Raw genomic sequence first — 14544 nt, 5'->3', positions numbered from 1 at the left:
CATGCACATATATACCTACAAGTAGAAATTAAGAAGCTAGCTTCCAAGGTCACATTTCCTGCTCTGCCATATAAGTTCTGGAAATTGAGCTTAGACTGATAGGCTTATTTAGCAAGCATCCCCAAAACATTGAACCATCCTGCTGTCCTCTCAGGCCACCACCCCCAACCCCTTAGAAAAAAAACAGGTACTATATTGCTAAGCAGGTTGGTAGAAAATAGTGTTGGAACTTAGATTTGATAACTTGTGGGGGTATCTTATGACACATGAGCTATTTTGTGACCCGCTGAACTTCTCTGTAGATATACTGAGGCACACAGTGCACATGTAAAGTGGGGTAAGGGGTAGATGAGATTTGAGTTAGAATTTGACCGACTTTAGTTATGGGTTACAGATAAGGGTAGAAAAGAAGCAGAGATCGCCAAGGTGGCTCAGAAGATTAGGTACCAAGAAATGAGAGGAAGTTGAAGAGTCCATTTGAAAGGAATGATTTAAGTTCAGTTTTGAACATTGGCTGTGAAACATGAAAGAGAATGAAAGTTTGACCAGAAAAAAGTTGTAAATGAGAATACTGTAGCTGGATGAGAATAGTTTAGGGCCAGGAAGATAATAAGCTAAAGTTCTAGCTGAGACCTTTGTAGTAGCACGGGCCTATAATTCCAGCAATTGGGAAGTGGAGGCAGTAGGATCAAGAGTTAGAGGCCAGTGTGGGCTAAGGAGTAAGACTGCCTTAAAAACAAAATAAAGAGCACAATAACATAGCCATACAATTGGTAGGGGCGAGGGAAAGAAACAGCACTAAAAACAGAACGTTGGTTAATTCCTAGTTTTAAGGGTTGGGAACCAGAGAATTGCCTTGAGAGCCAGAAGTACAGCCTACAAGAGTAGAGTATGGGAAGGAGAGAAAGCATTTAAACTTGTCAGTGTCAGCTGCTGTGGAGATTAGCTAATGATGGCAAGGGAAGGAAAGTCATTGAACCTGGCAGTTTTGTATCACTGTGTGTCTTTGAGAGGGTGCTTTACTGGTGAGAAGGAGTAAATGAAAGTCCTATCTGTCAGGTAGGTATAGGTGTAGGTGGTTGTTACGTAGAGGCAGCATGTATATAGACTGACCTTTGGAAAAGTTTGGCAAAACTTGAGAGGAGCAAGCATTTGAAGAGGCTCTTTGTGCTTGAACAGCCAAGGTTTTAAAGGAGAAACTGCAGTTTAATTTAGTTACACTCTCTTCCATGCTTATTTTAGGAGCCTACATATTGAGAGTTTAGAACTAGGTAGGAACCAAGGCCAAGGCCAGAAAGCTGTTTCAGTGGTTAAGAGCACTGGTTGCTCTTCCAGAGTACCCAGATGCAGTTCCCAGCACCCACATGGCAGTTCACAATAGTCTGTAACTCCAGTTCCAGAAGATACAGCATCCTAGACAAGAATGCAGGCAAAATACCAATGCACATAAAATTAAAAAAGAACCATCAATTAAAAATGTTTTTAAGTCAGGTCATGGTGGTTCATGCCTTTAATGCCAGTGTTCAGAGGCAGAGACAGGTGGATCTCTGAGTCTGGGGCCCACTTGGTCTACAGAGTGAGGTCCAAAAAACAAAACCAAACAAACAATGGAATCAAGGCAGAAGCTGTTTTTTACAATTTCTAGCCTTAAAAATACCCTGCACTGTTGAGAAAAGATGACGTCTTGACTTTTAAAACATGCACTATATTAACACTTGAAATAGGTACTTAATTTAAGATTATTGGATATTTTTCTTAAACGTTTTGATGAGATGACATGTCTTTGAGAAGCTTTGAGTATCTTAATGTCTTTTAGTATTTTGAGGCATTATGAAGAGCGAATTTGAACCAGGCAGTTGTAGTGCACACTTTAGGCCTAGGACTGGGGAGGCAGAGGCAGGTGTCTCTGTGAGTTTGAGGCCAGCCTGATCTACAAATCAAGTTCCAGGACAGCCAGGGTTAGTTATTACACAGAAAAACCCTGTCTCGAAACCACCCCCTCCTTCCCGCCCCCCCAAAAAATAGGAGCAAATTAGACTGACTGTTGCTGCTATTGGATAGGTGCTACAGCGACATGACAGGGAAAACCCTTTAGGGACTTGTAAACTTTTCCATCATTCTAGGGAGAAATACTAAATTTCTCCATTAAAAGTACCTTTCAGGGTGACATCTCTGTTGGGCCTACACAGCAATGTAATAAGGTAGAGTTAACCTTGAGAAGTCTCGAGATTTCTAAGATGTTTCATTACATTCTCTTTAGAAACTGTGCCTGCCTCCCAACAACCCTCGACACCGCTTCCTCCAGACACAGCCTCTCCTCTCCTCATCCTTCCACCTCCTGTTCCCACTCCTAGTTCTGCCTCACGGCCAGTTGAGACAGCAGCCATCGAAGCTCCTAGCATGGGCAGTGTTTCCACAGAGCCAGATGATGAAGAGGGCCTCAAACACCTGGAACAGGTAGAGAAGCTTGTTACTCTGTCATCTTCTTGAGCCTTACACGAGTACCCCAGCACTGAAGTTTTATGCACTAGATTTTAAGTACTGGAAAAATTGTTTGGTTACTTAATGTTTGTGTGAGTAATTGTCTTCAGATCATTTCATGCTTTTAAGTTTCTGCTATGTAGTAGTCATTATGTCAGGTTATTTTTTGCTCTTCTGAGACTGCCCTGAGCTGTTTTCTTTTCTTTTCTTTTTGGATGTTAATGGAATGCTAAAAATGGTGAATACAAGCAGCTTTGGATGGTCCCTGTGTCTGTGCTTTTTACTTTAAATACAGCAGGGAAGATGGTTAAAAGCCTCAGGGTGTGAACATCTTTATTCATGTCTATGTATCCCAAAATTGTGTGCAACATCGTCACATGTAAATGATGAGTTGGTTTTATACAAAAGAATTTCTCTGTCCTTGGGGTGTTGTGATAAGAACAGATAAGAAACATAGAAGGAAGGCTTAGTGATGTATTACTTAAACTTGTAGAATAACTTACTTGTAATTTTTTTAATTGAGTCTTTTGTTTTATTAACATCTCTACTCAAACATGCAGGCTTATGAAAACAATTTAGATTGGGCCAAGATCATATTTTAAAATCTTATTTGAAGGCCATGCTTTGATCCATACCAGTTTGTATTTCACCTTTGGGTCTTTGGGTCTTTAATACATAATTTTTTCTCCTATAAAATGGGATCAGGTTGTTAAACTGTTTTGTTCCTTGCATAGTGTCTTTCATAAATCAAGTAGCCAGAAGACAGTGATCGTTATTATGAGCCTTATAATATTAATTCAGGATCATTTGTTTCCTCTATTCTTTTATCTTCTGTTACTAGCAAGCTGAGAAGATGGTGGCTTATCTCCAAGACAGTGCACTAGATGATGAAAGATTGACATCAAAACTGCAAGAGCACAGAGCTAAAGGCGTGTCAATTCCACTGATGCATGAAGCAATGCAAAAGTGGTATTACAAAGACCCTCAGGGGGAGATCCAAGGTAAGCAGCCCATTTTCATGTTAAATACTGAAGTATCTGTGTTATTTTTAGAACCTCCTGAAAAGGGATTTTGTTTAGTCAATTTGCATAATAGAAAACAAAGTCAACAGACTTTTTCTATAAATACAAAGAAGAACACATAGGAAAATAAACACAGAGTGATAACTAAAATGGCAGCGGTGTCAGCAAAATGTTTTGTCCACTATCTGATCTCCACAAATCCCACCTGGGTATGAGCTAGGTATAGTCCTCATCATCTGTGTGCTTCAATGTCCAGACCAACAGAAAGTGATAGCAGCAAGTGTTGGAGAACCGTTGAATGATTTGCCGAAGTGGGCTTGGTATAAACAACAAAGAATTACTAAAACGACTAAAAAAATTACTAAACGACTATAGTTTTACAAATGAATTCTTTAAAAGATGTGAATATGTTAGAGAAGAGAATGCTGTAAAGAATATGTGTAGATTCATTACCGCTTTAAAAATGGTTAGCACCTGAATTGGCTATGGCATGGTGGTGTCAGTTTTAGCACTAACTATATATAGATATAGATAGATATAGATATATAGATATATCCTGTGAGGGCTATATATATCCTGAATATAGCCTGTGAGGGCTCCAGCGTGTTAGCGTTTCCCACTTCTCATTCCCTTACCCTGCCTTAATGCTCTCCTTCATAGGAGTCACCCCTGCCTGGTCTTGTATGTATTTGTTCATTTTTAACATCCAAGTACAATGTTAAGATATCTAAGAACAGGGCTGTGTGCAGATGTATCTTATTTCATTTTATTTGGGATAATTGTGGTTTCACATAAAATTGTCTTTCATACAATATTTCTCAGTGGCAAAACATCCAAGTTATTGACATCAACACAGCTGAAATTGAGAATCTTTGTATTTTAGCAGCAGTGTTGCCCTTTTATAGCAATACATATTTCCTTTTCTCACGCTCCTTTGTTAATCTGTGGAGAACACTAATCTATTTTACATTTTTTTATTTTTTCATTTTAGGAATGTTACATAAGTAGAATCACACAGCATACAATGTTTGTTGTGGGTGGCTCTGTCCATTTAGTGAAACCCCTGAGATTGATCCAGATGGCTTCATATGTCAGTACTTTTTTTCCTTGTATTACTGAGTCATACTGGGTGATATCAATGTGTTATAACATGTTTAACCATTCATCTGATAAGGGACATTTGGGTGGTTCAAGTTTTTGGCTACTACAAATAAAACTACTGTAAACAGTTATGGACAGTATGTGAAAGTCTGTCATTCCTTCAGTATAAAGGCCTAGGAGTGCCAAGTACTAGGTCAGGTGGCAGTTGCATCTTTAGTTTTTTAAACTGCTTTTCATAGTGTCCATTCTATATGCCCTCTGACGATGTACACGTTGGTTTTTTTTGTCTTGTGTTTTTAAATCATTCCAGCAAGTGTGTAATGGTACCTTACTGTGGTGTAGGATCACCATGTGTAGCTCAGATCCATCTTGAACTTGTGAGCCTTCCTGTCTCTCAGCCTCCTGAATGCTAGCACTATAGACATGCTCTACCACAGCTGCTTATAGATTATATGGAAATATTTTTAACTGTTTCCATAGTTGCTGTACTGTTGTACGTTATTGCCAAAGGTACACAGGGTACACAGGATTCTACTTTGTATGCATCTTTGCTAGCTTTTGTTATTTATTTTGTAGTTAATAGGAAATCCTGTTGTATCTAGGGTTTTGGGGGGTAGGGTAGGAGAATGGTTCTTGTTATATAACTTATGGTGCCCTCCAATGTTTGGTCCTCCTGACTTGGCAATAAGAGTGCTGGGATTATAGATATCTTTCCCCAAACCTGGTTCCCCTGTGGTTTCTGTGATTCTGATTGTTGTGTTGAGCATCTTTAGCTGTGTTTATGTTTTTCATTTTCTCATCCTCCCTCCCCCTTTTTGAGATAGTGTCATGTTGTATTACTCACATTGAATTCACACTTTGGGCTGAAGGCCTCTCTCCCACCCTTCCCAAGTAGCTAGAAATTTTAAAGCCAACAGACAGAATCATTCTACTAGGCATGGTTGTGTGTGTCTGGTGGTAGATCCTTTTTCATTTTTTTCTTTTAAGATAATTTATTATCACTGTTACTTGCATGATGTGTGAAGCCAGAGGGCAATTCTATGGAGTTGGTTCTCTCTTTCCACTATTTTGTGAGTTCCTAGGGTGGAACTCAGGTCACCAGGTTTAAGTGCCCGTACTTACTGAGCCATCTTGCTTGCCTTAGATCTGCACATATGTTTAGTTTCTTTTCTTTTTATTAGTTTTGTGTGTATGTGGGTATATACACATGTATACCAGGTGTAAGCTGCCATGTGGCGCTGGATCCCAAAACCTGCATCTTTCCCAGAGCAGTAAGTGTTTACTGCTGGCCTGTCTGTTTTGTGTATGTGTGCACATGCGCACGGGCATGTGAATGTGAATGGGCACACATGGGTGGAAGTCAGAGGACAACTTGCAAGTGTTGGTTTTCTTCTACTATACAGTTCACAGAGATCTTTCTCAATTGTCAGGCTTAGTATGTGAGCAGCGCTACCTGTCTCTCCAGCGCTCTTTCTCCTCCTCCATCTTTTTTCTCTCTTTTGCTTTTTAGTGCTTTTTTTTTTTTTTTTTAATTTTTTGGCATATATGAAGGTAAAAAAAAAAAAGGCTTTCACAAATTTGGGTGTCATCCTGGAGCAGGGGTCATGCTAATCTTCCTGTATTGTTTTAGTTTTTAGTATATGTGCTGCCGAGGTGAGCATCCCCGCTCCATAGATACAAAGGATGTTGTTAAACATTTCTGCATCACCTGAAATAGTCATATGCCATGTGTGAAGTGGTATAAAATATTGGTAATCCTTCCCCACCAAGTACTGAGGTTACAGGTCTGTACCACTATATTCAGCATATTGATGAATTTTCATAAGTTGAAAAAATTCATTCTTGTATTCCAGGAATAAATTTAATTTAGTCAGTGCATGTGGAGCATACATGTACACACAGAGACACACGCACATACATACACATAATTTTTATTATTGTATAATAATTTTTATTATTGCCATAAATTATTTGGAAGTGGTTTTAGCTTCTAAGCTAGGGATTTTCCTGTTAGTATTCTGTTGTTGATATATATATATATATATATTGATTCTATAGTGATCAAAGAACATAAATTTTAATACATTTGGAGGGGATTACTGGATAAATGATTCAACAGTTTAAAGTACTGCTCTTCCAGAGAACGCAAGATTGACTCCCAGCACCCACACACTGGCTCAGAACCATCTGTAACTCAAGTTCTGGCCTCTGGACCGCAGACACACAGGTGGCTCACAGACATCCCCATTCACATTTTAAAAGCCTAGGAAACACAGAATTAGGCTGTGTGTTTTGTAAATTTAGTACTCTGGTAAAGGATACTGTTTTGTTTTGTTTTTTGTCAAGACCAGATTTAGTATATTGGTACATAAATTGTAATTGGCTTTATCTTAGTTCAGTTGATTTTTGCTTTTTTAAAATTTATATTTACCCTACAATCACTAGTCTCCAGCAGAGCATAACAAAAATTGGAGAGCTCGTGTAGCTCTGGTCATTTGCAATGATCAGAGCCAGCATGTGCTTATCAGCTCTACTGTGTGTCCTTCTCCTGATAGGAGTTGTTGCAGACAGCGACCGTTGGGCTGCTTGTAGTCACTAAAGCTTTGGTGACAAATTTGGGAAGTGTAAAAGTGGAGCTTGCTCAGGGATGAGTCTCAGCAGCAAAGCAATATCCTCGCTTTTAATTCTCAGCTCTGTGAAACAGACAAAACATTTTGTATGTCAAAACTAACTCTTGTATTTAATAAAAAAAAAAAAAAAACTATTTGTCACTCCTTGAGGTAAGCTAATATTATATAAAAATTTGTATGACCGTGATACCCAAGCAATATATTTTGAGCCTGACAAGATTCTTACTGCCCTGTGTTTAGGCCCCTTTAACAATCAGGAGATGGCCGAATGGTTTCAGGCGGGCTATTTTACTATGTCTTTGCTGGTGAAGAGAGCATGTGATGAAAGCTTCCAGCCTCTTGGTGATATCATGAAAATGTGGGGAAGGGTTCCTTTCTCTCCAGGCCCAGCCCCTCCTCCTCATATGGTGAGTATCTTCCCACATTTGATACAAGGGAACTTTTTTCTTGTTGAATGACAACCTGGGTTGCCGTGAAGGAGAAAAGAATGGCAGTTTTCTCTTTTGTTTCTTCAAGACAGGACTTGCGCTGTAACTGGCAGGCCTGGAACTTGCTCTGTAGACTAGGTTGGCCTCAAATTTGTGGTGGTCCTCCTGCTCCTACTGAGTTGCTAGGATTATAGGCAGGAGCTACCATACCCAATGAGTTGGTTTCAGAGAAGGAAATTTAAATGAAACTGGGCATTTTTGAATGGGAGAGTTGTATCCTGAACAGTAATGACCTTTTCAAAACTTACTGTGCCTTCATTCATATACACTATAGAAAGTCTGTCAGTTGATTTTTAGCCAATAAAGAATGACACCATTATCTTTCCATGACTTATTTGTAGGTCCTTCATGGTCTGGTCCTTCCATTTCAAAGCTCATGTCAAAGCTTTTATCTGCTGTGTTTCAATGTGGTTGGCCTCTGCAAATTTCTTATTCTCTTTATTTAGAATGTACATTATTTCCTCTCCTCCATTTCTTTTTTATTTTCTGGCTAATAAAATTTCCTTTTTTTTTTTTTTTTTTTTTTTTTTTTTTTTCTTTTTCTTTTTCTTTTTTTTCAGATTGACTGATTGATTTGTTTCTCAGTGTAATAGAGCCCTGGCTGTCCTGGACTGGCTTTGTAGACCAGGCTGGCCTCAAACTCAACAGAGATCTACCTGCCTCTGCCTCCCAAGTGCTAGGATTAAAGGCATCCACTACCACACCCGGCTTATAAAATTTCTTAAATTAAGTGCCACTAATGTGTTAGGATATTTTGAAGATCTAAACCTTTTGTTTTGTTTTGTTTTGTTTTTCAAGACAGGTTTTCTCTGTGTCTATTATCCCTGGCGGTCTTGGAACTCACTTTGTAGAACAGTCTGGACTTGAACTCATAGAGATCCACCTGCCTCTGCCTCCTATGTGCTGGGATTAAAGGTGTGCACTACCAAGGTGAAGGCTAAACCATTAGCTGGAAATATTTTTTCTTGAGTTTGCCCTTTCTCAGAGTTGCTAGTGGAAGTCTCTAGGTATGAATCTATCTAGGCTTTCTATGTCTTTAAGTTGGAGCGAATAAAGCTTGTCCATTGATAAAAATATATTTAATTTAATGTGAATATTGGATTTCTGAAATAACCTACCATTGACTTACAACTATATTGAGGGCTACCAGTCACTTTCATGGTAGTTTTTTGATAGGTGACGATGAATGTGTCTGTGTCATTAAAGGATTATGTAGGTATGCTCACTGGCCATCATGCTTCCTCTTTCATGACTCATATATTATTTCTGAGAACCCTTCCTTCCTTCCTTCCTTCCTTCCTTCCTTCCTTCCTTCCTTCCTTTCTCTCTCTCTCTTTCTCTTTCTTTCTTTTCTTTAAGATTTATTTATTATTTATACAGTGTTCTGCCTGCAGGCCAGAAGAGAGCACTAGATCTCACTATAGATGGTTATGAGCCACCATATGGTTGCTGGGAATGGAACTCAGGACCTTTGGAAGAAAAACCCGTGTTCTTAACTTCTGAGTGATCTTTCCAGCCCTCAAGAATTATTTTTTAACTCCTAAGAAAAAAAAAATACAGTATATCATTACTTGTAGATTTAATCTACATGACAGGTTTGAGCCATATTTTCTGTCTTGAAGTTGAGATGTGCCTTTCTTCATGTGTCAGGAGCTAAAAGCTCTTCACTTGGTTCTTAGTAATCTTACTCCTTGTCTTAGTAATCTTACTCCTTACTACTTCCTAACTTGAGTCACCTCTTCCATTGAGGCTGTGCCTAAGCATCAGTCTGTTCCCATTCAAGAGGAAACCTTTGGGAAGCATGGCTTCCTTGTTAGCTGCTACTGCAGCTAAGAGAACAGAACTTTACAAGCAGTATTCTTAAAACCCAGATTTTTGTGTGAAGTGTTGGCTAGACCTAGAGACCTTTCTTTACTCCTGGTGTCTCTGAATTTAGGTCCTGCCCTAACATATTGTGTGTCAGGTGCTTTATTTCAAACTATAATCAGTATTTAAGAAAGTATAAATTCATAACATGGTTTGCCTAGAATTAGTCTATTATCTTAGGTTTTTATTTTTATTATTATAAACCTTATATTCTTATTTGTCTATTTTAACTTTACAAAACTAAAATTTCAGCCATCTTTACTGGAATCATTTTGAAATGTAAAGGAAATACTGTAGCCTGTGTTTTTCAGCTTACAGTTTATTACTAGCAGTAGCAATTCCTAATTTGAGGGAGTAGTTCTGAAAGTTTTTTTCCCATATTTTCAATATTTTACGGATATTTGTACCTTAGCTTCATGAGCTGATCATGTGCTGCTGCAGAATTCCTTATCATCCTATCAGTTGTTGGGTCATTTTACGCTTTTCCATAATGTCCTGTTTCTCTAATTTCTGTGTGACCTTTAAGACAAGCCACTAAGATGTAGAGTGCTGGTTACGTAACGTCTCAAGTTACAGTAATGGCCTTCAGCTTGAAGTTGTGGAGTACACTACTTAAGGTGACTTAGGCTGGAAACACTCCTTTCTCCACTAGGTGGCATTGGTTAGTGTTTTGTTTTGTTTTGTTTTGTTTTGTTGGTTTTTTTGAGACAAGGTTGCTCTGTGTAGCCTTGGTTGTCCTGACTCCCTCTGTAGACCAGGCTGGCCTCAAACTTACAGAGATCTGCCTGCCTCTGCCTCCCAAGTGCTGGGTTTACCGGCCTGCACCACTGTGCCCGGCACACTGTTTAGTTTTTAAAGTTATGATGGGGTTTTTAGTTAAGGGATTAAAGGGCAAAAGGTTAGAGTAGGAAGCAAAGTTCTTAGGTTAGCTGTGCTGTGTTCCATGTCTATACTCAGTGGCGCGCTAATGCTCATTGCCACTTATTTCTGACCTCTTTTTCTCTCAGGGAGAATTGGACCAGGAACGCCTGACCAGACAGCAGGAACTCACTGCCTTATACCAGATGCAGCATCTCCAGTACCAGCAGTTCTTAATACAGTAAGAGCCGTGATGCAGTAGGATGCACTGCAGCCCCAAAGGAGCCTGACATAGACTCTGCTCCCAAGTCTCACCCTTTAGAGTGAGAGCACAAGGCTTCTGTGATACTTGAGTAGCCTCTACTAGTGACGTGTGTGCCACTGGCCGTCTGATTGTAGTCTCAGCTTCCTAAATGCTAGAGGATTGCAGAAAATGACATCTAATTACCATTTTCAGGGTCTTTAGTTGCTGAAGAAAGAGCCAACAATAATTTTAAGAACCAGTACTTTCTGAGGGGCACAGAGAAAAACAGAAAAGAAAGTGGGAAGAAGTTAAAACTTACGCTGTTACAAATGGTATAGAACAATGACCAACTCACTAAGGTCATTATCTCCCTTTGGTTCATGTGTTTTTGTTGTTGTTACAGGATTTAGCTAGGATAATAGCCCTGATTCCCCAAAACTCATGTTCTGCAGCTTTAGTCTCCTGAGCACTGGGTTCGTGGAAAAGTGACATTGATGCTAGTGTATGGGTTGGTGCTGTCTTGCACTGGTGGCCTGCTGCCTGTTTAGAGATTGTGACTGCTATTAAATGACAGAGGCAGAACCAAGCAGTGGCAGCCGCACACCTGAAGACATCTACTATTTGGAACTTTCAGAGCTAGTGGAAAATATTACCTAAAAATTTCCACGCTGAAACATGAACTTTGAGGTGTTTTTTTTGTTTTGTTTTGTTTTGTTTGTAGAAGTGATTTTATTTTGCAGAGTTCTTCATTTGGAAATAGATGTTCAGATTTGCTTATTGTCACTTATGATCTGGGAAATGATTGGTACTGATCATCTTTGAGGGTGTTTGCCAATTTTTGACATTCTGTGGTATGTGGTATACATACATCACACATGTCATTTGTTTTATATGTGTATGTTTACATATGTATCTTTCCTTCAGAAACATCATCTATGAGTCCTCTTTGGAGTGATTCATAAAAAATTTTTATGACTATTAGTGTATAGAATTGTAAAGTATATTTGATTGTTATTTCTAATTGTAGTTGGGGAAGGAGATGATTTGGGTTCTGTTTTTTCAGTCTTTCAATCATGTGAACTGTATATATGGGTAGATAAGTTATACCTTTTTTTTTTTTTAACTTTTGAAGACAACAATATGCACAGGTTTTGACTCAACAGCAGAAAGCAGCTTTGTCATCTCAGCAGCAGCAACAGGTGGCTCTTCTTCTCCAGCAGTTCCAGGGTCTGAAGATAAGGTTGGTGGTCATTCCATTATGTCATATTCCATGTGCACCTGCGTGCATGCGTGTGTTTGAGTTACAGACAATAAAATGTTGATATAATGTATGAGTTTCAGCATCAGAATGTTTTCACAAAACTTGTCTTTATAGTGTATATAGAAATAGTATGACTTGAAGATTATTTAGCCACAGGGATAAGCACTTGTAGTTATACCATTTTTGTTGAATCATAATCAAAGAGTGAACCTGTAACTAAAGATCATAGGCTGGGATTTTAATTTCACATTTACCTATGATAGCTGAAAAAAAATGATTGATAACATACACAGGGTCGTGATTACTAGGATTCCTAAACCATTAAGGCAAGTCTGTGGGCAAAGCCATTATGGAGATATTCTTTAATTCCTTCTACTTCAGATTTTTATTCACAGTGTTTGTCTCAGCTCCTGAAGTTGTATTGGTAGTTACTGTTCCAAAGCTGTACTATCTGTCTTAATCAGAGTGCTTCACATTTCCCATGTGAGTCTTAGCTCATCTCAGAGGCAAGCATCTACCACTCAGAGATCTGTCTGCCTCTCCTTCCCAAGTGCTGTATTAAAGGCATGTACTATCAGGCCTGACTTGGTCTCTATTTTAAAAATAAGCGAACTGGACCCTTGAGATACTAGAGGCTTGATTAACTTGGTGTGTGGAAGACCTGAGAGACAGACGTGAAATGAAATTCTTGGATGTCATTGTTGTTTCAAGACAGGGTCTCACTGTATAGACCAGGCTAATGTTGAACTCAGAGATCTGCCTATTTCCCAAGAGCTGGGATTGGAGGCATGCACTACCACACCCAGGTTTCATCAGTGTTGAAGCAGAGCCTAATACTAGCAAAGCAGAAGCACGTAGGTCTCTGAATTTGAGGCCAACCTGGTCTATATAGTGGGTTCCAAGTCAGTTAGGAGTACATAGTGGGACCCTATCTCAAAAGACAAGACAACAACAAAACAATGGTGTTTTCTAGCAAGATAACCCAGAAACCTGATAATAATCTAGAAATCCCTCTTTATCTTATTTTCTAAATGACAGGAACACATTGACTTTTGATTTCCCTTTTGCAGAATGTCTGATCAGAACATCATTCCCTCAGTAACTAGGTCTGTGTCAGTGCCAGATACTGGCTCTATCTGGGAGCTTCAGCCAACAGCCTCACAGCCTGCAGGTAAAAGTTTCACTCGGCTTATAGTGCAACTTAACGTATTTAGAATATAATAACTATTTATAATTAATTAAAATTGTTTAATTGTATTAATTCATTATCATTAAATTTTAAGAAGTTCCATATTTAGTAGATCTGAAAAAGGCTTTGTAGGAAGCTTTAGTGTGTAAGTTGTTTGAATTGTGTGAGTCAGATTTTGTTTCTAACAAAATTGTTTCTAACAAAATTGTTTCTAACTAATGTAGAATTGGGGGTGAGGGTGTGCTGGTGTCAGTCTTCAGACCCTTCTGTGCCAGACAAGGATTGTGCTACTTTTCCAGATCTCCAGCCCTGAAAAAGCTTTTGTTTTTGATGTCTTTTATCAATGTGTGGGGGTTAGAAATAAAACCTAAGTACTGTTGTTGGAGTTAAAGATGAGTAACCAACCTTGCAGGTGTTGCCACTTTAAATGAACACCTTCACTCGTTCTCTAACTTTTGTTTGTTTGTGTGCAATTAGAGAAGTTAGGAGTTGGGATTTTTAAAACCTTTATAATTGGTGGAACAATTTCTTGTTAAGGTATAGTACACAGAAGTGGAACATTTGAATAACCAATAGTGCTTCTAGGAGAATTTAAATTATCTGTTAAAGTCTTAGGAACCATAACTTTGACAAGTTTTTGTTTTTAGAGTTGGTGAGCCATCAAATGATAGTTCTAGAATTGACCCGGCAAGAATATGGCAGGAGAGAGCCTAATGTCTTCTTTCTGAAACCTTCTTAAAGTAGAGATTAAAGCAAAATTTTGCCACTGTGTATACATTGTTTTTTATTTGTGTGTGTGTCTGTGTGCATTGGGCACAGGTGACACAGTACATTCATGGCGGTTAGGACGACTTGTGGGAGCTGGTTCTCGACTATGTTTTAAGCACCAGGAGTCAAACTCACGTCATCAGGCTTGATGGCAAGGGCCGAGTCACCTTGCCAGCCCTCATTATTCTTTACTTAGCTTTCATTTATACTTAGGATTTTAAAATATTTTGTAGTGTTTTGGAGGTTCTAAGTATCTCCGTCAGTTTATTTCTAATTGGGTCCTTTTAAGTAGTCCGTTGGTTTTATGTCCACAGTGTTTAACTTACACAGATAGATTGCAATAGGTATGCACAAAAATAGAGTAATATATGGGGTGTAAGCTCAGTTGTAAAATACTTACCCTCGCATTTGCAAGACTGTTAATCTCCAGAACAACAGAAAAAGGAAAAGAAGAGAATTAGTGTCAACAAACTTAACTAACAATAAGAAAATAGACTCAGAAGCCTTTGCTGTTGTGTTTTTATTTTACTTTGAGACAAGTTTTCATGTAGCCTTGATTGAGTATTTAGCCAGTGCTGGTTTTGAATTCAAGATTCTCTTTTGAGCTCTACTTCCAAAGTACTGGAATTACAGAAA

General features: G+C 38.7%; 1 protein-coding gene and 1 non-coding gene across 4 annotated transcripts in view; one reads left to right on the top strand and one right to left on the bottom strand.

The window, feature by feature from the left end:
• Gigyf2 (GRB10 interacting GYF protein 2) overlaps window positions 1–14544 on the top strand; it is a 130843-nt gene that overhangs the window by 87917 nt on the left and 28382 nt on the right. For all 3 annotated transcript variants that reach the window (XM_055616280.1, XM_055616279.1, XM_055616278.1), the window contains 6 exons: window positions 2261–2457; window positions 3323–3482; window positions 7475–7641; window positions 10596–10687; window positions 11823–11930; window positions 13022–13122. In XM_055616280.1, coding sequence (XP_055472255.1) covers window positions 2261–2457; window positions 3323–3482; window positions 7475–7641; window positions 10596–10687; window positions 11823–11930; window positions 13022–13122 — 825 coding nt within the window. The remainder of the gene's footprint in view (window positions 1–2260; window positions 2458–3322; window positions 3483–7474; window positions 7642–10595; window positions 10688–11822; window positions 11931–13021; window positions 13123–14544) is intronic.
• LOC129684063 (U6 spliceosomal RNA) lies at window positions 6159–6265 on the bottom strand. The gene has a single exon (XR_008721254.1). It is a non-coding gene; the product is annotated as a U6 spliceosomal RNA (small nuclear RNA).

Source organism: Psammomys obesus, unplaced genomic scaffold (assembly GCF_907164565.1).
Source record: "Psammomys obesus unplaced genomic scaffold, mPsaObe1.curated_primary_1811, whole genome shotgun sequence".
Lineage (NCBI taxonomy): Eukaryota > Metazoa > Chordata > Mammalia > Rodentia > Muridae > Psammomys > Psammomys obesus.
This window is presented reverse-complemented; position numbering and strand designations above follow the sequence as displayed.